Here is a 22817-nt window from a genome sequence, read left to right as displayed (position 1 = left end):
TTTATTTATTTTTTGATTTTGACTGTGTGCTCAGGGATCACTCCTGGTAGTGCTCAGGGGGTCGTATGAGGTGTCAGGATCGAACCAGAGTTGGCCATGTGCAAGGGCTGCATGCAATGCCTCATGCCTTCCCTGCTGCACTATCTCTCTGGTCTATGTTTTTATTTCTTGCAATAAGCAACTCTACACCCATGCCAACAGCAAAATGGCCATTACATATTTTGGATTCAAAAGTCTAAGAGAGCATGAGAACAATAAAACGGAATGTCATTAAAGAACTTCTGCTTCAAAAGGAATTCCACACAGTTTTAGTTTTTCCGCAGAAATTTCTTATTTAGTGCAGCCACATTCCAAATGATCATTTGGAGGCAGGAACATGGTCTTTGCACCTGGAGCCCTGGGTTTGCGTCCAGCATCACCTGGTCCTCTGAGTGCCTCTGGGAAGGACTCCTAAGCACCACCAGGTGAGGCCCCCAAACAAAACAAATTATAATCTGACTTATATAACACTTTGATATCCTAAAAATAAAATGAGAGAAACTTTTTTTTTTTGGGTCATGCAGTGGATCTTGGGGGCCATACAGTGCTGGGGACACAACCCAGGGCTCTTGCAAAGGCAGGTGCTGGACTCAGTCCTGTGAGTCACCTCCTCAGTTCCTACAATTTTGTTTTGAAGATGGTTAAGTACTCTGGGTGTCTTTGAGCTTCTTTTTTTTTTTTTTTTTTTTTTTTTTGCTTTTTGGGTCACACCCGGCGATGCTCAGGGGTTCCTCTTGGCTCTGAACTCAGGAATTACTCCTGGCAGTGCTCAGGGGACCATATGGGATGCTGGGAATCGAACCTGGGTCAGCCGCGTGCAAGGCAAATGCCCTACCCACTGTGCTATCACTCCAACCCCTGAGCTTATTCTTAACCTAAATGGATCACAAGTGAGTTCAACCTTGGCTAAAACTTAAAGCATGAAGATAGTTAGGAGTTGATGAGACAGTAAAGTAGGCATTGAGCCTGTCTTTAATGCAGCTGGCCTGGGTTTGATCCCTAGTGTCCCATATGGTCCCCTGAACCCGCCAGAGTGAACCCTGAGCACAGAGCCAGGCGTAAGCCCATAGCATAGCTGGGTGTGGTCCAAAACCAAAATTTAAACAATGATGACAGTTAAATTTACCAACCTTGAGACTGTCAAGGAAAGGGAATGAAAGTTCCAGTTGCATTTCCACATTACCTAGTACCAAGCCATCGGTTTCATTTTCATCTGATTCAACATACTCAAGACACCGAGGCAAAATGTTTGGAATCAAAGCTCATCACCTTCCGCCTGTCGTCCTGGTCCTTCCTCCAAGCCCAGATAAATAGGAGCATGTACAACCCTAGAAGGCTGGCCAGCAACGACACCCCGACGGGGTTGTTGGTCACCCGGAGGAACAGTTTCACTGTGTCTGCAACATCCACTGTCCTGGGCACGATGAAGAAGTCGCTGCCAAAGTAGGTCAGGTGGTCACAGAGACACTGCGTCTTCAAAACCGTGCTCTGCAGACCCACCTACAAGGAGAACACAGATGCACAGCTCAGTGCACACTGGGAACAGCCAGCCCACCCCATCCACACGCCCCCTTTGGAGGGGGGAAGCAGAGATGGATGGCCCATCTGCCACTGGCGGTTGTGTGAAAAGGGATCGCCTGCATGGACAGAGATTCAACAAGGCCCGAGAAACTGAAGAAGTACAAACTCTTTGACTCCTGTGATTTCGGTTTTGATTATCCCTCCTGGGGGAACTTGGCGGACATATGCAAACAGCCACAAAAAGGAGTGTTTTGTTGGGCGTTGTTTATAGGAAACCAGTCACAGCAAAACCTACAGACAAGCAAACAGATGGAGTACAAGGCAGCCTTTAAGAGGGATGAATCAGAGCTGGAGACAGTGAAAGGAGGAACAAGGAAAAGGCAAGTTTGCTGGCATGATGCCAGTCACGCCAAAGCCAAGAGCAGCGCACCGGCACCCCTGTCTATCTCTCTTGCTGCAGGGCACTGTCTTGTGTCAGCGGATCGCTGCTTCTGGGGCTTGGTCTGATATACAAGAGACATTCAATACATACTTTCTGAAAGAATCGGAATTTATACCAAATTCAGGACAGTGGTTTCCCTGGTGAGGAAGGAGACGAGATTGCTGAGGGACACACAGAAGGCTTCAGTGATTCCAGAGCGGTTTTCTGTTGTTCAAAAACACAAACTAGGCCTCCAAACCCCGCACCAGACTGAGTCTCATCCAGAGCATCCTGGAGGGGGGCGGGTGGTCCCACCATCTGCCCCAACAGAGCCCTGGCAGCCGAAAACCACCACAACACCAGGACTAAACGGGGCAGAAAACGAAGTTTGTGACACAGCTGAGCACTGCCACGTACTGAGCTTGACTCCACCCTTCGCTCATACTCGTCATGTGCTGTCTCATTTCTTCCCAGGAAACTTGGGTTTAAAGGTGCCAGTTCCTTGTTGGAGTCTGCATGTGAAAAAGCCTCGTGCTCCTCACACCGTCCTCTTGCTGGAACAAGCCCTGGAACCACAAGGGTCGCCAGGCCGCAGGGCCTTCCTGGCATCCTTTGCAGTGCAAAGGATGGGGGTCCTGAGGCTTGAGCCATGCTCGGGGTTCACACCAGGCTGTGCTGGGTGGAGAATTTGTCGCAGACCGAACCAGCTTAAAAGACAACTGTACCTCATAGTGTTTCACTAATAAAATAAATAAATAAATAAATAAATTTTACCCTCGGGAAAAAAAATTTTTTTTATTATTAGTGAAACACCATGAGGTACAGTTGTAGATTTACAATTTTTTGTGCTTGGGTTTCGATTATACAATGATCAAATACCCATCCCTCCACCAGTGCCCATTTTCCACCACCATGGATAATATCCCCCCCACCCACCCCCATCCCCCCATCCCACCCTGCCACTGTGGCAGGGCAATCCCTTGTGTTCTCTCTCTTCTTTTGGGTGTTGTGGTCTGCAAAAGAGGCATTGAGTGGCAAACATGTTCAGTCCATAGTCTACTTTCGACATGCATCTCCCCTCCTGGGAGAATCCTCCAAACACCCTCCATTTGGTGCTCCCTTCTCTATCTGAGCTGCCCTTTCCCCTAGAATGCCCGACTGGCCTCTAAGCTATGGAGTAATCCTCCTGGTGCTGATCTCAGCTATTCTTGGGTATTAATCTCATACTTTGTTACTTTATATCCCCCAGATGAATGCAATCTTCCTATGTCTATCCCTCTCTTTCTGACTCATTTCGCTTAGCATGATACTTTCCATGTTGTACCACTTGTATGTAAATTTCATGACTTCATCTTTTCTAACAGCTACATAGTACTCCATTGTGTAGATGTACCAAAGTTTCTTTAATCAGTCATCTGTTCTTGGGCATTTAGGTTTCTTCCAGTTTCTGGCTATTGTAAAGAATGCTGCAATGAACAAACAAGTGCAGATGTCACTTCGACTATACATTTTTGCCTCTCTGGGATATATTCCCAGGAGTGGTATTGCTGGGTCAAATGGGAACTCAATTTCTAATTTTTTGAGAATCGTCCATACTGTTTTCCAGAAGGGCTGAACCAGTGGACATTCCCACCAACAGTGAAGGAGTGTCCCTTTCTCGCCACATCCGCACTAGCATCGGTTGCTTTTGTTCTTTTGAATGTGGGCCAGTCTCTGAGGTGTGAGATGGTATCTCATTGTGGTTTTGATCTGCATCTCCCTGATGATTAATGATGTAGAGCATTTTCTCATGTGCTTTTTTGCCATTCGGATTTCTTCTTTGAGAAAGTTTCTGTTCATTTCATTGCCCCATTTTTTGATGGGGTTGGATGTTTTCTTCTTGTGGAGTTCAACCAGTATTTTGTATATCCTTGAAATCAACCCCTTGTCAGATGTGTATTCAGCGAATATCCTTTCCCATTCTGTAGACTGTCTTTGTATTTTGGTCACTGTTTCCTTTGAGGTGCAGAAGCTTCTTAGTTTAAGATAGTCCCATTTATCTATCTCTGTTTTCACTTGCTTGGCCAGTGGCGTGGCATCTTTGAAGATACCATTAGCTTCAATGTCATGGAGGGTTTTGCCAACTTTGTCTTCGATGTACCTTCAATGTATGGTTTCTGGTCTGATGTTGAGGTCTTTAATCCATTTTGATCTTACTTTTGTACATGGTGTTAGGCAGAGTTCTGAGTCCATTTTTTTGCATGTAGCCGTCCAGTGATGCCAGCACAATTTGTTAAAGAGGCTTTCCTTACTCCACTTCACATTTCTTGCACCTTTATCAAAGATTAGATGATCATATGATTGAGAAGAGATGTCAGTGTATTCAACCCTGTTCCATTGGTCTGCAGTTCTGCCTTTGTTCCAGTACCATGCTGTTTTAATTATTACTGCTTTGTAGTTGAGTTTGAAGTTAGGGAGGTTGATTCCTCCCATTTTCTTTTTCCCAAGAATTGCTTTAGCTATTTGTGGGGGCTTATTGTTCCATATAAATTTCAGGAGTGTTTGCTCCATTTCTTTGAAGAATGTCATGGGTATCCTTTTTAAATAAAAAAAAAAGCCAAACAGAAATGAAAACAAATAAAAGCCAAAACTGCCACTTGAGAGCAGACAGAAAATGATGCCGGAGGCCGCGAGTGGCAGGGCCGGCTGGTTCTGGCTCAGCCCTGGCCATCACGACCCCCTCCTCTCCTTTTTATTATTTTTTTCTTCTTCCCTTTTTGGGTGACACTCAGCAACGATCAGGGGTCACTCCTGGCTTTGCACTCAGGAATTACCCCTGGAGGCTAAGGGGACCATATGGGATGCGGGGATCGAACCCGGGTCCGCCACGTGCAAGGCAAACATTCTCTCTGCTGTGCTATAGCTCTAGCCCCCCACCCCTACCCCTGTCCTTGATGCCCCAGAGACTTGATCCAGTTTGGGAACTCAAACGTAAACTCTAGGATGAACAGTCATTATTCTCTAGTTAAGCAGGTGCCTGAGTTTACTTTTTTTTCTTTTCCCCTTGATTTTTGGGCCACACCTGGCCGATGCGCAGGGCTCTCTCCCGGCGCATGCGCGGGGATCATTCTGTGACCCCAGGGCAGATGGAACTCGGGAGAGGCAAGTGTTCTGTCTCTTCCGCTCTGAAATTTGCCCTTCTTCTGGTCTGGCCGATGCACACTTGTCTGCTTGCTTCCCCTCCCGCGAGAAGAACCAGAGGGAGAGGACATCATTCTGTCCTCCTGTGCCCCCTTTCCCGTGTCCCTGAAAGCACAAGCCTCCCCCAAAGCGACCCTCCTGCCTGCCACACACTGCCCGCCTTCTTTTCCCCAGGCGGCACTATTTCTTCCCCTCCCCCAGGTTATACTTTGGGGGCACCCTGCAGGGTGCCGAGTGGAAGAAGCAGGACGACCCGCAGCCCCTTACCTGGCAGCCCTCGCTCGTCCACGTGTTGTTGTGGCTGTCCCAGAAGTAACACTGGGTGACGGCCGTGACCACGGAGAAGGTGGTGGCCGACTGCTGGGTGCCGTCGTGGCTGCGGTTCAGCACAGCTGTTATGTAGTAGGTGCCCATCCCATACTGCAACCACCGGGGCGTCAGCACCCACGTATACTCCTCGTCTGAGGACAGACAAGATTGCTGAGTCGGAAAGGAGCTAGCCCAGTGGCAGAGTGCATGCCTCGCAGGGTCAAGGTCCTGGTTTTGCTCTCAACCATCAAAAAGAGCATTAAGACTACAGCCACAAATGACTGGATTTTTTTTTTGTTTGTTTATTTTGCTTTGTTTGGGAGTCACACCCAACAGTGCTCAGGGTTTACTCCTGGCTCTGCGCTCAGGAATCCTCCCTAGAGAGGCTCAGGGGACCATATGGGATGGCAGGGATGGAACCTGGGTTGGCTGCAGAGCAAGGCAAGTGCCCTGCCTGCTGTGCTATATTGAAAACACAAATATTTGTGTTTTCAAAGACCAGTGATACAATCCAGAGCTACGGGTCATTCCTGTTCTATTTAAAAAACAAAACAAAACAAAAAACAAAACCTCTTGATAAATGAAAATTCAGAAATTAGAATGGTGAGTTTAGGAAGATGAGGCAATCATAATCAAAATTAGTCGGTGGAAGTCTGAATAAACTTAACAGAGGGAGGTTGGGCTTCGAGACAGGCTGGAAGGAGGATGGCATGGAGATGGAGTCAGCACAGGCTGGCCGAAGGACAAGTGAGCACAGGTTAGAGGGAGGACAGGCTGGAGGGAGGATGGGAGTGAGCACAGGCTGGACCTCTGCCCCTCTGCAGGCAAAGGGCTGTTTCAGGCCCCGCTCCATCATGTAGAAGGTCTCATGAGAGAACTTGTCACATGCAATCATTCTTTGAATACTAATCAGATTGAACAATGAACATTTAACTAAAGCTGCTTTATCCCACGTATGTGCCTCTATCCATCTCACAATCTTTTAAAAAATTCATTTCATGGTTGCAATGACACGGATCTTGGTCAGAGAGATAGCAGAGGGGGTACAGCTCTTGCCTTGCATGTGGCAGACTTTGGCCCAGTCCTGGGCGTCACATCTAGTCCCCTGACAGCACTAGGAGTGATCCCTGAGTGCAGCTCCTGAGCATCTCCGGGTGTGACCCCAAGCCCAAATTCACTAAAATTACACAGATTTAATCCACACACATACAGAAGTGTCTGTAAACTGGTGGAAGCTGAAGAAGGTCAATACATTCCATTAAAGTCACTTTCTGGCTATGACACTGCATTGCAATTACAGAACATGTCACCATTATGGGAAGACGGGCAGAGAAGCATGCTGTTTTGTTTCTTGTTGTTTCATGTAAACCTACAAGTATTTCAAAAGAAAAAGAAGGGGGGAAACAGCATTTCCAAGCCAGTCCCTGACACGCGCCTGGGCTCTTACCCTTGGGCACCTGCCCCTTGGGGAGCGTGACCTTCCGGTGGAAGTGAGTGTGGTTGGGCTGGTACTGGAAGCCCAGGTAGAGGGTCATGAGAAGGGGATTTTCGGCTTCAATGCACACTATCAGGGACTTCTCTGGGGTCGTGATGTTCACCGAGATGACAAAATGATCGGTGCTCAGGTTGAGGCTGGTGGGATGCGTTTCGATGCTCCCATTTCTCCAGAGTGTGATCTAAGAGGAGAGACAGTTTGGCACTTTGCCCGCTGGTGCTTTCAGGCTCCTCCTGACTTCTTGGTTGGAAGGGAACTGGGGCTTCCCCGCTGTAAGCAGAGCCTCTCTATGTCCTCCTCATCCTCTTTGACTGTCAGTAGGGACTAAGGGGGCGCCCAGAGTCTAGTACCTAAACATCTTTTCCCAAGATGTGGTGGGTCTCTTTGTAAAAGTTCCTAAGAAAACAGGGTAACAGGACAAGGGCTCTGCCACAAAGCGAAAATGACTTTCCTTCCAGCTGCTGCCCACTGCCCTCTCTTCCCTTCTGCTCATCCCATCAATCAGGTTGTACCTCAATATCTTCCACTAAATCATGGAGTTGGAGCAGTTTGCGATTAGAGCTTAGTAACACATTTCCGATGCTTCCGACAATGTTCGTGTCATCAAAATCTTTGAAGGGGTTAAAAGCTAGTCCTGTTACCTAGGTAGAAGAAAACACTAGTTTCATCTGTTGTCCAAATATTTAGAAATAACACTCCAGTAAGTAAAAATATATTAGCATATGGATACCGCAGTAGGTTATTGTCGCCAGGCCACCCCAGGGGGGAAAGGGTGTTGTCCCTCTTGTCCCTCCACCTGCTCCCCCTTGGCGGCTCAGTGGCCGTCATCCTCCAGAGGCCACTGGACAGTCAGGTCTGGGCCCACAGTGACAAAACTTGTTGGGCCTCACAGGATGGAGGTGGAGCCAGTCCTGGTCTCCCCGTCCCAATGAGACCCCAAGTCATCGCTCACGAATGGCCTCTCTGGCTCCTAATCAAGGTGCTCAACGGCCATGATCCCAGAGACTCAGGAGCAAATCTTGAAACCCAGTGGCATTTGGCAGAAATCCCTCCAGATTTAAGTGTTAAAATTTCAGAATTTCAAAATCACATGGCCCTACTGCAGCCATGCGACTGCAGTAGGGCCGTATGATTTTGGCCCTATTTTATGGATAATATCATATGTTATCCATAACCAGCAATAGAACACAAATTGTCTACTGTTGCCTTTTCAGCAGATCTAAGTGGTGGGGTAAAATCTCAAATAATAATGGTGGGTGTGGTGTCAAAATATTGAATGTGATCAAAGTAGAGAGAGAGTAATGTGGAAATCATCTGCCCCACAGGTAGGGGGAGGGTGTGGGATAGGAGTATACTGGGGTTTTTGGTGGTGGAGAATGGGCACTGGTGAAGGTATGGATGTTTCATTGTATGACCAAGACTTAGACCTGAAAGCTTTGTAACTGCTCTCATGGTGATTCAATAAATAAAATTATAAAAAATGGGAAAAAAGTAAGGTGAAGTTCATGCACAAGTCAATCAGCTAATCAGTGGCTGAATAAATAGCAGTACTCCTACATATAAAAAATATATTAGCATAAAGTTAATGTTGGAATTTTCTCCCTTGCTAATATCTTTAGATACTGGCATATTTCTTTTTATGATATCATCTGAGAAACATTAAAGATGGAGAGCCTAAGAATGTGTGTATCTTTATCCCTGAAGGATCCTATTTATTTTTGGGGGGTCTTTTTTGGCCACATCCAGCTATACTCAGGGTTACTTCTGGTTCTGTAGTCAAAGATCGCTCCTGGAGGGCTCCAGAAACCATATGGGATGCCAGGGATCAAACCTGGGTCAGTCATGTGCAAAGCAAGTTCTGTATTGGCCATCTTATCTCTCTAGCCTCAAAATTCTATTTTACTAGGAAGTATCTTGTTCTCCAAGATAAAGCAACAATTTTACTTGTTAGGTCATTGCTGAAAGAAATACAATATATTACATGACTCTATTGAGTATGTTGAGCCTCTAATTATATACATTTCCCCAGATTTGCCTAATGAGTAAAGAGCTGAGCTAATATTATTTTTTATTTATTGTCGTTTGGGGGAGCCACACCTGACTGTGCTCAGAGCTTACTTCTGTTTCTGCATTCAGAGATCACTCCTGGTGGGGTTGGGGAACCATATGGAGTGATATGGATCAAATCCGGGTTGGCTGGATATAAGGCACACACCTTACCCACTGTACTGTCTCTTGGCTCCTGGGCTCATTTTAAATCATGACTCAGGAACTTAATTAAAACCAGAAGGCTATTAAATGCTTCTGGTCCTACCCTGGATGTTACTTGAGGGCCTCCTTCCTGCCCGTTGAGAGACATCAGTGTAAGCACCAGTGGTTTCTGTCCCACCCAGGGCCTGCCTCCCTCACCACCCATCCTCATCCAGCCCAGAATCCAGTTCATGCTCACTTGGACGTCCACTCCTGGGTGTTTATTCAAGAGCTCCTCCAAGGCCGTGGCTGATGGGAAACCTAGCCTCACAGGCGCGGGGTAGCCAAGAGTGTAAGAGCTCAGAGGCAAGGTTGATATGTTTTGACTAGTGAAAAAAAGAAGAAAAACGAAATGGCAATATCAGGATCTTGTCTAAAGGCAAGACTTAAACAGGGTGTCCCCCTCGTTTCCTCGCCCATCACCTGCTCAGCATTAGGGTAGCAAGGGAGGAGGTGAGCTCCATGGATGAGCCAGCAAACCGATTCTGTGGGAGAAATGCTTCTGGGGTCTTCCCATGGGCCAGCCAGGGCATATCTGACCCATTATCTTCCACCTGTATCAAGAGAAAAATTTTGTACCCCTGGTGTGACCTCACTGTACTGTTTCAGGTGTAAGGGAAGGTCTTCAAGTGGGCTGGAAGGGAGAGGATCCTGCCAATGATGTCAGGAAGGGGACACGGGTTGCAGAGGGGAGACCCACAGAAAGTATCTACACACTGACCAGAGACGCTTCATTCTCGTATCAACAAATAGGGCCTCCCACTCAAGTATTTTTTGCTCCAGTACCTAAGCTGACCTGTTTATTTCCAAAAATCAAATTCACCCAAAGCAATAAAATTCACCCATTATGCAACCTAATTTTTTTTCTTTTTTGGTCACACCCAGCAATGCTCAGGGGTTACTCCTGGCTCTGCACACAGGAATTACTCCTGGCAGTGCTCAGGGGACCATATGGGATGCTGGGATTCAAACCCAGGTCGACTGCATGCAAGGCAAATGCCCTACCTGCTGTGCTATTGCTCCAGCCCCTGCAACTTAATGTTTTTAACAAGAATTGAATTTGTGAGTTTTGGGCCACACCCGGTGGTACTCAGGGAGTTACTCCTGGCTCTGTAATCAGGAATAACCCTTGGCAGTGCCACATGTGTCGCTGGGGATTTGAACTGTAGTTGGCTGCTGGAGAGGCATAAGCCTGACCTCTTATATCCTGTTTAATCCCTCTAACCCTCTAATTTTTAAAAGATATATGTTCACTGGGTGGTGCAGCTATCACCACAAACTGCTGTGAAAACAGATTCAGCTCCTCTAAAACAATCCCAGTCTCTCCTCACTCCCCTACACCTAGGCACCGGCTAATCCACTTTTTGTGTCTACAAATTGGCTTTCGGGTCTGTGAAATGCCTCCGGTGTGTACGGCCCTGGGTTTGATGCTCAGCACTGCAAAACAAAAAGTAGAGAAATAAAACATTTCAAAGCGGAACTGGCCAGCAGCACCTATGGCACAGACCTGCTCGCTGCTCTGCCCAGGGCTTTGCCAACTCTCCTGCCCCCTTTCCTCGCCTTCATGGAGGGAGTGAAAGAGACAGACGGTCACAGACTTGTCACTGCCATTCTCAGGCGGGCTCAGCAGGAGCTGCTTGTTGAGGTGAATGAAAGAATTGATGAAGCTCACCTGGGGATTAGAACGCAAACACACGGCCCTGAACGATTTACGGCTATTTTCAATTTGTTTGTGTTCTTCTTCCTTGTTCACACCCTGAAGTGTTCAGGGGTTAGTCCTGGCTCTGCACTTAGGAATCACTCCTGTGATGCTCAGAGGACCATATGGGATGCCAGGGATCAAATCCAGGTCGACTGTGTGCAAGGCAAATGCCTACCCACAGTACTACTGCTCTGGCGCTCTTAGAAGGACTTGGTGAAGACAGCATTTGAACCCCTGAGCATCCATCGGGTGTGACCAGAAAAGCCAAAAAAGAACCACCACCACAACAACAATAGCAAACATTCTCCAATCAACAACAACAACAACCAAAAACCAGAAAAACAAAGTCCTTCTATGACATGACATTCTGCACATGGGACGCCCTCCTCTTGGACAGTTTCTGCCTAGGGACACATTTTCTCTTTTTCATGTTCCCCTTTCAGATCCTCTCCCCTCCCGAGCATCCCCTCTTACTTGAGTTGACTCAGAAAATCTTGGGAGAAAGGCCGTGAGTCTCTGGAGACCCTCACAAGCTTTCTGCATGTGACTGTGACTTTGCAAGCCACGGATTGTTTCACTCAGGTTCCCTGCTAGCTCATCCAGGACCTGGTGAAAGAATGGAATATGTCAAAATTATTTCTCAAGTAAAGTAAGTAAGTAAGTAAAGGCCATCCCGTTGATCATCGATTTGCTCGAGCGGGCCCAGTAACGTCTCCATTGGAGACTTTGTTGTTACTGTGTTTGGCATATCGAATACGTCACGGGGAGCTTGCCAGGCTCTGCCGTGCGGGCGAGATACTCTCGGTAGCTTGCCGGGCTCTCCGAGAGGGGCAGAGGAATCGAACTCGGGTCGGCCATGTTGGCTGCGTGCAAGGCAAATGCCCTACCGCTGTGCTCAAAATTATCTCATTTTCACACCTTGAGACTTTGGGGGGTCCACAAAGTCCCAGTGGTGCTCAGGTGCCAACCATAGCTATCGTCACTCCATCCCGCTTTGGGGATGTTTTACAAATGAGTCTCATGACCAAAACTGAGATCAAATTGACAAAAGCAAAATTTTAAGAAGTCTCTTTAACACTTCATCTTTCCCGCTGCATTGATTCCCCTTAAGTCAGGTTCATGTGCAAAGGGAGGGCCTGAAATGTCACTAGACTGGTGGGGCACACTCACTCTCAGCTCTGTGCCGGGGGGCGGGGGGACACTTTACTATTTTTACTTGCGTTTGGGCCATACTTAGTGATGCTCAGGGGTCACTCCTGGCTCTTCATTCAGAAAGCACTCTAGTGGTTCTCAGGGGACCATATGAGATGCTGAGGATAGAACCTGGGTCTGCCGCATATGAGGTAAGTGCCCTCTCCACTGTCCTATAACTCGGGCCCCCTGGGTTACTCTTGGCAGTGCTTGGGGGATCATGCAGTGCTGGATGGAACCTGAAGCTTGCTTTGCATGAGCTCAGCACTTTGACTTCTCTTTGTCCCCTTGTCCCCTTTGTTAGTGGGGCCACACCTGGCTATACTTGCAGAGCACCGGGTCCACCCCGGCCAGCGGCTGGAGGGGTATGCAGTGCTGGGATTGACAGCAGGGTCCTGCACTTGCTGGGCCTGTATATCCTCAACCCTCCATGGTTTTATAGTTATTGCCATGAAGTTCTGCTCATCTTTGCCTGGACTGACTCCTAGGTACTTACTATAACAAACTAGTTTATTTCTTTCATTTTTTTTTTTTTGACTGTTCATACCTGAATGACTCTATATATGTTTGTCTTTTGTTTGGGGGCATAGCTGGCAGTGCTCAGGGACTACTCCTGGCTCTGTGCTCAGGAGTGACCTTTGGCAGTGCCCAGGGGACCATCCATGGGGTGCTGGAGATTGAACTGGAATAGGCCACATGCAATGCAATCACCCGCCCTCCTGTATGTACTCTCTCTGACCCATATTTTATTTTTTAATAATAACTTTTAGAAATCTAATTTTCTGACTGTTCTGCTAATATAAGTGAAAACATAATTGGCTACAGAACACCACACAGGTATTCTGGAAGAAAGCAAATGTGTCTTAATGGGCTCAGTGATTCTTCCTTACAACTGTCTGGAGAGTCTGCATGTTGGACTTTAATAAAAAAAAAACATTCCAGAAGTAATTCCTGAGCACTGCTAGGTGTGGGCCCCTCCAAAATAACAACAACCAGATTAAAAAAGAATGGGGATCATAGTACAGAGGTAGGGCGCTTGCCTTGTATGTGGCTCATCCAGGTTTGATCCCGGGATCCTGTATGGTCCCCTGCACACCATCAGGAGTGATTTTTGAGTGCAGAGCAGGAGCAAGTCCTGAGCACTGGCACCCCCCAAACAAAACCCAAAATGTCCTTCGCTTTTCTACTTTTAAGCTGCACCTCGCAGTGCTGGGGGACCAAGGGCTGCCAGGGACTGACCCCAGGGCTCCCGCATGCAAAGCCTGAGCTCTGGATCTTTGAACCAGTGTCATGACCCATGATTACCACAGGCTGTGGCCAGTGCTCGGGGGGCCCATGTTGAGGCAGCCGTGGCCAGCACTCGGGTGCCCGTATTGAGGCAGTGATGGTCAGTGCTCAGGGGCCCGTATTAAGGCCGCTGTGGCCAGTACTAAGGGAGAGCGCCAGAGAACTGCCGGATTCTCCCTCCCACTGGTGGCCGGGATGCGAGCGGACTGTTGGAGCTGTGTGGTAGCTCCTGGCTGTCCAAAGGTCAGTCCCCTCAGTAGCACTGTCCACGCTGCTTGGATTTCTGGTTCGCTGGGGAGGAAGGAGCATGGAGTTGGAGCTTGAGGGGTTTGTGTCTCTGGCACGGTGTGGGGTGAGGGGAGCTTCCACACCGCCCAGAGCACAAACAGAAAAGCATAAAAAGATGCCCAGATCTCAGGCCACGAAGGCCAGGCCCTTTACATCCTCACCCTTGCTCCCTTCTGCTTCTCCTTGGCATGTGCTAGTCCTCAGGCTCCACTCTGAAGTCTCTCTCCTCCGAAGGCCACAGCAGACTAGAGTTTCCCAGTTTGGGGAACTGCCCTCTGGGTGGGGAGGTGCTAAAACCATGAGTGGGAGGAAGGGGGCTGCAGTAGCCTCTGGTATAATTGCAGTGGGGCGGGGGGGGGGGTGGGGACATGTATTTATTCCCTTAATGAAGGCAAAGTTCCAGGGGGTGCTGAGTGGTTTCATCTCTGAAAAGAGGGTGATGGGCTGAGTAAGTCTGGGGCCCTCTAACAAAGGCAGAAAGGAGAAAGGCCATTTTCAACCTTCCCTACCTGGTCTGACACATTCTGAAATGACGTTTGCAGGAGGGTAGTGAGGGCTCCTGGGGTCGAGGTGTCTGTGGGGCGGGAGACTGACTCCTCGGGAGCTTCCCCAGGTGGCTCTAGGGTCCTGGGGTCAGGCCCGCTGCGAGGGGCAGTTGTCTCTGGGACTCCTGGCTGCAGGACTGTAGGTGGCACGGGAGGAGGTGGGCCACTGGAATGGCACAGAATCTTGGACTAAAAGATAAAAAATGTAAAGGAGAAAGGCCGGATCTGCTTTTACGATAAAAATGATAATGATAAAAATGATAAATGATTAAAAAAATGATAAAAATAAAAGTAGTGGTCCCCGCAGGCCCTGGGCTGTCCGAGTGCATGAGAATAACATTACTGGACATTGCTGGCACAGAGCCTGTGTTCAGATGGTTTGAGAAAGCAACACACTTTACCATTCTCCTTCCTTAACAGGGGCAGGGGGCTGGAGCAATAACACAGCGCTTGCCTTGCGCGCGAGAATAAACAAGAGATGAGAATGTGCCAAGAAGGAAATTAAAAATAGACCTTAAGGATTCTTCAATCATGCATCTATTAAATCTGACTCTTTGCTGCATGCAAGTACTGGTTGGAAAACTACTCCCAGAGCACCCTCAGGGCCAGAGCAGAGTTTTGGCAGCACCCACCAGGAACAGCAGAGAATAGCATGCCGGGATGAGTGTTGTGGGGGTAAACACTTACACGGTTAGCATGAGCAGGAGCAGAGTGCTGACAAATGGTTGAAAGATGAGGACCTGTCACAGAAGAAAAGAGAGTAAGTTCAAGTGAGGATTTAGAATGGAAATATTTCTATCTTTTCTAGGGATATCTTGTTGTTGGCTAAAAACACCATATAACATTTTGTAGGAAACCAAAGTGGTCATTTCCCATTGTTGGAGGGAGTGGGGAAAAAAAAACTGTTGAGAAATCTAGATGGGTTTGAATTCTGAGCAGAGAGACATTGTGGATCACTAATGTTCAAGCTCTTTGCTTCCTCTTTAAAGAACCCTGTATAGGGGCTGGAGCATAGCACAGCCAGTAGGGCATTTGCCTTGCACACGGCTGACCCGGGTTTGATTCCCACGATCCCCTATGGTCCCCTGAGCACCACCAGGGGTAATTCCTGAGTGCTAGAGCCAGGAGTAACCCCTGAGCATCGTCGGTTGTGACCCAAAAAGCAATAATAATAATAATAAAGAACGCTGTATAGGCCCCACTGGTATTGGGGACCCAATGTTTGGGGCAAGGTCCTTGTCTTTCATGCTTGCATGTGGCTGACCTGGTTCAGACCATGGCACTGCATATGGTTTCCCCAAGCACTGACTAGTGAGTACTGAGCACTGAGCCAGGAGTAAGTCCTGAGCACCACTAGGTGTGGCAACCCAAAGCCCCTAAAAATTAAAGTATCATACTGTAAAACAGCATATTAATGAAAAGGAATTGCAAAGCAAGTGCCTTAACCTCTGTATTATCTCTCCAGCCCAGAAAAGTTTATTTTTATACTTTAAATATAAATATATATACATATATGTCTAAATGGATATGTGTATATATTCAACAGTAATAACTTTCTAAATTGCCTTTTAAATTGACATTTAAAGGCCTTGTTCACATCGATCCCTTGAGGTGGTGAGACCAACCTCTCAGAAGAATAACTAGAGTTACTTAATGTCTTACATTTCCATCAATTGATCTGCATGATCTTCCAACACTGATATCAACTGAGGTTATTTCAGGCAAATGTATCTTTCCCCCAATACCATTTGCTTTTCAAAATAAAGAAGAAAAAGGAAAAAAACAAGAGCGAACAGTACATTCTTTGTAAAGATCTTAAGAAAATGGAATTTTTTGTAAGAAAAACAGATTGAGAGTTGGTGAAAATAAAATAATCAAAGAATATTAAGAAACTGTAGAAGAGTTTCTTGAAGACTGAAATGTTAACATCAGACAAAACAGAATGCAGCGAATATTTACTGGGTGCCGTAAGACAACCCATTTGGGCATTGATTCAGTCCTTGAAGGTAGGAATTGGTTTCTCTATACATTACCTGTGTTCCCTTGGTCTCTTGGAATTGTAACTTTTCTTTTTGTCTTCTCAGGTCTCCAATATAAATGAGAACCATTTCCATTTCTTTTATAGCTGGCATCTTGGTTTGAAAAGAGAGCATCTGTTTAGAGACCAATGTAGAGGTTAATTTACAGGATAAAACTCTACTGTAAGTCTATAAAATGAATATTATATACATCTATATGTCACTGTCCTCCTGTTGTTCATCGATTTGCTTGAGCGGGCCCAGTAACACTATGAGACTTGTTACTGTGTTTGGCATATCGAATACATCACGGGTAGCTTGCCAGGCTTTGCTGTGCGGGTGAAATATGAAATACTCTCAGTAGCTTGCTGGGCTCTCTGAGAGGGGTGGATGAATCGAACTCGGGTTGTCCATGTTGGCTGCGTGTAAGGCAAACGCCCTACCTGCTGTGCTATCGCTCCAGCCCAGCATCTATATGAAAAATCACAAAATCATAAATTAAAGATGACTACCTGTTTTGTTTTTATTTTCTATTCTTTTGGTTTGGGGGCTACACCTGGTGGTGCTCAGGGTTTACTCCTGACTCTGTGCTCAAAAATCATTTCTGGGGGCTGGAGCAATAGCACAGTGGGTAGGGTGTTTGCCTTGCACGCGTCCTACCCAAGGTCAATTCCCAGCATCCCATATGGTCCCCCGAGCACCGCCAGGAGTAATTTCTGAGTGCATGAGCCAGGAGTAACCCCTGTGCATTGCTGGGTGTGAGACCCAAAAAGCAAAAAACAAAAAATTCACTCCTGGCAGGACTCAGGGGACCATATGGAGTTCCAGGGATTAAACCTGAGTTGGTCACATGCAAGGCCATTGCCCTCCCCACTATATCATGCCTTTGTTCCATTGTCTTTAAAGAGCCGCCACCTAGACACTAAGAAGTAGTTTTGCTCTGGAGCCATTGTATCACCAACATCTCAAAATAAGGTCTACTGAAAAATCTTGCGTTCTGAGCATGATTTCTCTTTGTCTTCTATAACGGTGGCATTGGGAAACGCCACTCTTTTTTTTTTTTTTTTTTTGCTTTTTGGGTCACCCCTGGCGATGCACAGGGGTTACTCCTGGCTCTTCACTCAGGAATTACTCCTGGTTATGCTTAGGGAACCATATGGGATGCTGGGAATCGAACCTAGGCCGGCCGTGTGCAAGGCAAACGCCCTACCCGCTGGTGCTATTGCTCCAGTCCCTCCTTTTTTTTTTTTTTCAAGAAGTTTTATTGGATCACCGTGAGCTAGTAACAAACTTGGATGATTACATTTCAGTCACACAATGCTTGAGCACCTATCCTTCCACCAGTGCACATTTTCCACCACCACTGTTCCCAGTGTTCCACCCGCCACCCCCACCCCACCCCACTCCCTGCCTCTGTGGCAGGTACCATCCTTCTTACTCTCTCTCTAATTTGAGACATGATAATTTGCAATATAGATACTAGGAGGGCATTGTGTTTGGTCCTTGGTGTACTTTCAGCAAGCATCTCCCATCCCGGGCTATGTCTCCAATCATCATTTACCTAGTGGTTCCTTCTCCATCCCAACTGCCTTTTCCCCCAGCGTGTGGGGCTGGGGAAGTGCCACTCTTTTTTTTTTTTTGAACTCCACATTACTTTTTATTTATTTATTTATTTATTTATTTATTTATTTAGGAGTACTGCTATTTATTCAGCCACTGATTAGCTGATTGAATTGGGCATGAACTCCACAGAAGTGCCACTCTTAAACAGACCAAATGTCTGCCTGGAAAACCTCTCACTCCTGCGGCCAGGCACCGTTGGTGAAGCTGCAGAAACCGGGATTGTCTCAGGCCAAGTCAGATCCCAGCTCGCAGGCCTGTCTCCAGGCCACCTGGAACACAAGCCGGCCTTGCCCCTGCACTGCTTCCTACCTTCTTATGCCTGAGCACCAGACCCTGCACCGGCAGCACCCAGCAGTTAGAAACCACCCAGATCATCCAGGAGCTCTACACCTTTCCATGCCTGCAACTGGTGGTAGGAAACCCCTGTGTGAGTGAATGATTCTAGTTCCTCGAATGTTAGATAGATTTTAGAGAATCTTGACTCTATTAAAAAAAAAAAAAAACAATGCTAAGGATTCTGATAGATGCTGTGTGAAACCTACAGAAGGAAGAAGGAACATTTTGTACTGGGCAGAGCCTTCCAATGTCCTCTGGACATGACATTCTTTTATTTCTCAGTCTGTCGGGGGCTTCCTAGGGGCACACCTTCCCCCCCACCCCCCACCCGCAATCAATACTCAACCTAGTGATGCAGTCCTGATGGTCTAGCTTAGGCTGGAGATATCACGGCATATGGACCCAGAGGTGCTGGGGGCCCCCAGGGTGCTCCTTGGCTGTGCTGGAGTGGGCGGGTGGGTGCATACGATGCGGGGGGTCAGACTTGAGGCCTTGTGCGTGGCAGGAATGTGCTCCAGTGCTTTGAGCTATCAATCCCACTGCAGTATCTTTCTTGGGGGGTGGATGAGGCCTTTCAAGTGGTGCCCAGGAGGCCCAGGGGTTCCTTCCCAGGATTTTTGGGGGGTTTTGGCAGGAGGGACACACCCTGTGATGCTCAGGGTCCACTCCTGGCTTTGCGCACAGAGGTCACTCCTGGTATGGCTGCCTTTCCGGTGGCCCTGACGTTGTGGTGCTTTGTGGGCCCTGTTCTGGAGGGGATTACTCAGGGCCACCCCAGCAGTGCTCTAGGACCTCCAGGCGCACCCCCTGGCACAGCTGGTGGTCACTGGGTGGCCAGGTGGTGCTGGAGACTGAACCAGGCCAGCCACATGCAAGGCATGAGTCTTCCCCACGTACTAGTTTTCTGGACCCGATCCAACATATTTTAAAGTCTCCAAGAATTCACTGAGATAAGAAAAAATGCTGTAGGTCATCAGCACCACGTTCAGTGACAAACAAAGACAACCCAAGCACGCTCACACACTGTGTATTTCGAGCTCCACCTCCCAAGGAAGCAATCTGCAATGGAAAACCTCGCTGCCTTTGGTCTTCTCATGTCCCCTCGCCTTATTCAGAACCAGTTTCTAAAAATGGAGTCGCTGGCAGCATGAGGGCCTGGCACTCACCCGTCTGGCAAATGAAGTAATGCCTCTGTGAGCACAGGTCCTTGTGAGACCACAGCCCGCTGGAGGTCCTGGACACGTAAATGCAGCTGTTGGGCTTGGTGGCCTGGTGCGTGGCATCTGTTCAAGAGACCAGACCCAGTGAGATTCGGCCACACAATCCAGACTTTAAAGTGAATATGAAAGCCACATTTTGCTAACTTCCAAAAGACAAAAATTTAGAACTCCCCTCTGTATATTATAATTGTGTCTGTGGGGGCAGTTGCTGGGGTGGACCCCCACTGCCCCCCTTAGGTTTTCTTTTTTTTTTTTCTCCCAGAGTATGTGTCTTTTATTATAAAGGCGTAGTGTTAATTTGCCTAGATGTCAATAGAGGATGACACACTAACGCCTTGAAGTTTTCTCCAAGGCTGAAGCTGAATGTGGGCTTGCAGCCTAGTAGGGGGAACAAACACAGTCACACAGTCACACTGGCACACGAGGAAAGGAGCTCTCTATCCAGTCTGTGTCTTGAAAAGCAGGAGAGGGGCTTATGATGAATAGAAACCAGTCTTTGTTTTTTTTTTTCTTTTTGGGTCACACCCGGCGATGCACAGGGGCTACTCCTGGCTCTGCACTCAGGAGTTACCCCTGGCGGTGCTCAGGGGACCATATGGGATGCTGGGAATCGAACCCGGGTTGGCCGCGTGCAAGGCAAACGACCTACCGGCTGTGCTGTTGCTTCAGCCCCCGGTCTTTATTTTTTATGAAGGAAACCTTCTTTTCTTCTGGGACAGAAGAGAGAAAGAAAAAATAAAGCCCCAAGAGACTTATTTTTTCTTTCTTTCTTCTGTCCCAGAAGAAAGTTTCCTTCATAAAAACTAAAGCCCAGAATCTTACCTGTTTTTTTTCTCTCTTGATGTTTTTCCTGCAACATTATATTCTGCCCAGTCCACCACTTCTTCCCTTTTTCCAGAAAGTCCCAGATGAGTTCTTGAACCTCCTGGTTCCAAGTGTAAGCAAGTTCCCCTCCCAGAGAGTAACAGTAATTTTCTGCTTCTTCGAAGCTGCAGTGAAACCTGTTGAGCTGATAACAATTATTTTGGCCACGTGGCTCTGGGTTCCGTCGCTGCCATCCTAGAATGACGCTTGCTCTGAGGGACAACCAAAGCCAGAGACTTCCTCGGAGGAACATGTCTGCTAACAGTCAGCATGAGAAATGTGAGGCCAGCAGCTGTTGGATCTTTTAAATGTATTCTAGGTAGGTTTGTCTTATTTATCAATATTATTATTAGAGTCGGGAATCATTGATCACAGAGACAAAAGCTTTTGTTTCCTTTTATTTTAAGGAACCAGGTGCAGTTCCTATAAGTTAAAAACCAAAAGCAAATACAGTGAATCAAGCCTAATTGGGTCTTTAAGCTTTTTTTTTTTCCTAGCTGGGGCAACACCCTCTGTGTCTACACAACTTGCCTTTGGCATTGTAAAAGACCTTTATTTACCAGATCCAAGCTGTAAGGAGTTGGAGGGTGACACATAGTTAAGTCAGGGTTGCTAAAAACTGAGTAATCATACTTTCTTTTTTTAAAAGAATTTTTTTTTTTTTTACAAATCCCTAGAATGGATTAGGCATAAGCTCCATCCCAAGATGGTGGCTTCAACTTACATAATCAATAAAACCAAAGACTATTTGATGAAAGAATGAATATACACGGAATACAAACAACACAGAAAACAAGTGAATTAAAATTTTGCTGAACCAAATATCCGCCTGCAGGTAAACATGGCTCTTGCTTATCACCAGGTTCCTTTTATTTGGGCATGCACGTTACTTCACGGTGTAATGAAGAATCAATACTCTGCCCGGTTTCCTTTCATTTGTGGAAAAGCTTTATTGACAGAGCATGATCTTCATTTTTCACCTGCAGCATATCCATCATTTATGTGTTTCAACCAGTTCTCTTTGTGTCAAGATTTGTTCATGAATACAAATAAACCTGAGAACTGAAAAATCACTTGGTAAATTTCAGGGTTAAGTTGGTTCCCCAAATAGTCTTGAATCACACTTACAAAACTCTAAAATCACCATGGATGGGACATTAAAACAAAAATTTTTAAGTGCAGATTTTATGAATACATCCCCTAATCTGAAAAATATTGCAGTAATCCAGTGAAAGATAAACGTGGTGTGGTCCTACTCTGGAAAAGTAAAAAGTCTACACAGGGAAGGAAAAACATGTAGGTCTATGTATTAAAGAAAAAGCCATTAAAGGTAAAGGTAAAGGTAAAGGTAAAGGTAAAGGTAAAGGTAAAGGTAAAGGTAAAGGCCCTCCCGTTGATCGTCGGTTTGCTCGAGCAGGCCCAGTAACGTCTCCATTGAAGACTTTGTTGTTACTGTGTCTGGCATATCGAATACTCTCGGTAGCTTGCCGGGCTCTCCGAGAAGAAAAAGCCATTGAAGAGGGTAAATCTATGAGGGTTCAGCTAATGATCTCCACATTGAACGTACAAGGATGGTCCTGTTTAGAAAATGAACTGGGCATACTGGCAGAGGGGTTCACAGTAAACACACGTGGTGAGAAAGTGTTGTCTTTTTTTTTCTTTTTGGGTCACACCTGGAGATGCACAGGGGGTTACTCCTGGCTCTGCACTCAGAAGCCACTCCAGGCGGTGCTCAGGGGACCATATGGGATGCTGGGAATCGAACCCGGGTCCGCTGCGTGCAAGGCAACCGCCGTGTGCAAGGCTAACGCCCTACCCGCTGTGCTATCTCTCCAGCCCCGAAAGTGTTAAGTCTTTAGAGAAAAAATTCTCTGTGTGCCTGGGAGAGTAGGGGGCAGTAGTGGAAACAGGCTAGAAAAATACTCTTTTTTTTTTTTCTTATGAAAAGCCATTTATTATCATTTTTTCCCCCCTATGGAGTTCACATTCTTTTTTTTTGTTTGTTTGTTTCTTTTTTTTTTACAGTTGTAGATTTACAATTTTTTGTGCTTGGGTTTCGATTATACAATGATCAGATACCCATCCCTCCACCAGTGCCCATATCCCCCCCCCTCTCTGTGGCAGGGCAATCCCCTGTGTTCTCTCTCTCCTTTTGGGTGTTGTGGTCTGCAAAAGAGGCATTGAGTGGCAAACATGTTCAGTCCATAGTCTACTTTCGACATGCATCTCCCCTCCTGGGAGGATCCTCCAAACATCCTTTATTTGGTGCTCCCTTCTCTATCTGAACTGCCCTTTCCTCTAGGATACCCGGCTGGCCTCTAAGTTATGGAGTAATCCTCCTGGTGCTGATCTCAGCTATTCTTGGGTATTAATCTCATACTTTGTTACTTTATATCCCCCAGATGAATGCAATCTTGCTATGTCTATCCCTCTCTTTCTGACTCATTTCGCTTAGCATGATACTTTCCATATTGTACCACTTGTATGTAAATTTCATGACTTCATCTTTTCTAACAGCTACATAGTAC

The 22817-nt window shown here is 46.8% G+C and overlaps 1 protein-coding gene across 1 annotated transcript in view; it reads right to left on the bottom strand.

The window, feature by feature from the left end:
* The window catches only part of PKD1L3 (polycystin 1 like 3, transient receptor potential channel interacting), a 43920-nt gene extending 23378 nt beyond the window's left edge, over positions 1-20542 (bottom strand). Inside the window, exons 1-11 of the mRNA XM_056136135.1 lie at positions 20248-20542; positions 19372-19488; positions 16262-16381; positions 14916-14968; positions 11392-11523; positions 10719-10887; positions 9639-9762; positions 9415-9541; positions 6918-7146; positions 5429-5622; positions 1309-1539 (exon numbers count right to left, since the gene is read on the bottom strand). Coding sequence (XP_055992110.1) covers positions 1309-1539; positions 5429-5622; positions 6918-7146; positions 9415-9541; positions 9639-9762; positions 10719-10887; positions 11392-11523; positions 14916-14968; positions 16262-16381; positions 19372-19488; positions 20248-20542 — 1791 coding nt within the window. The remainder of the gene's footprint in view (positions 1-1308; positions 1540-5428; positions 5623-6917; positions 7147-9414; positions 9542-9638; positions 9763-10718; positions 10888-11391; positions 11524-14915; positions 14969-16261; positions 16382-19371; positions 19489-20247) is intronic.
* Between the last annotated feature and the right edge of the window lie 2275 nt (positions 20543-22817).

Source organism: Sorex fumeus, unplaced genomic scaffold (genome assembly GCF_029834395.1).
Source record: "Sorex fumeus unplaced genomic scaffold, SorFum_2.1 ptg000122l, whole genome shotgun sequence".
Lineage (NCBI taxonomy): Eukaryota > Metazoa > Chordata > Mammalia > Eulipotyphla > Soricidae > Sorex > Sorex fumeus.
The sequence above is the reverse complement of the archived record's forward strand: the minus strand, read 5'-3'. Positions and strand labels throughout refer to the sequence as shown.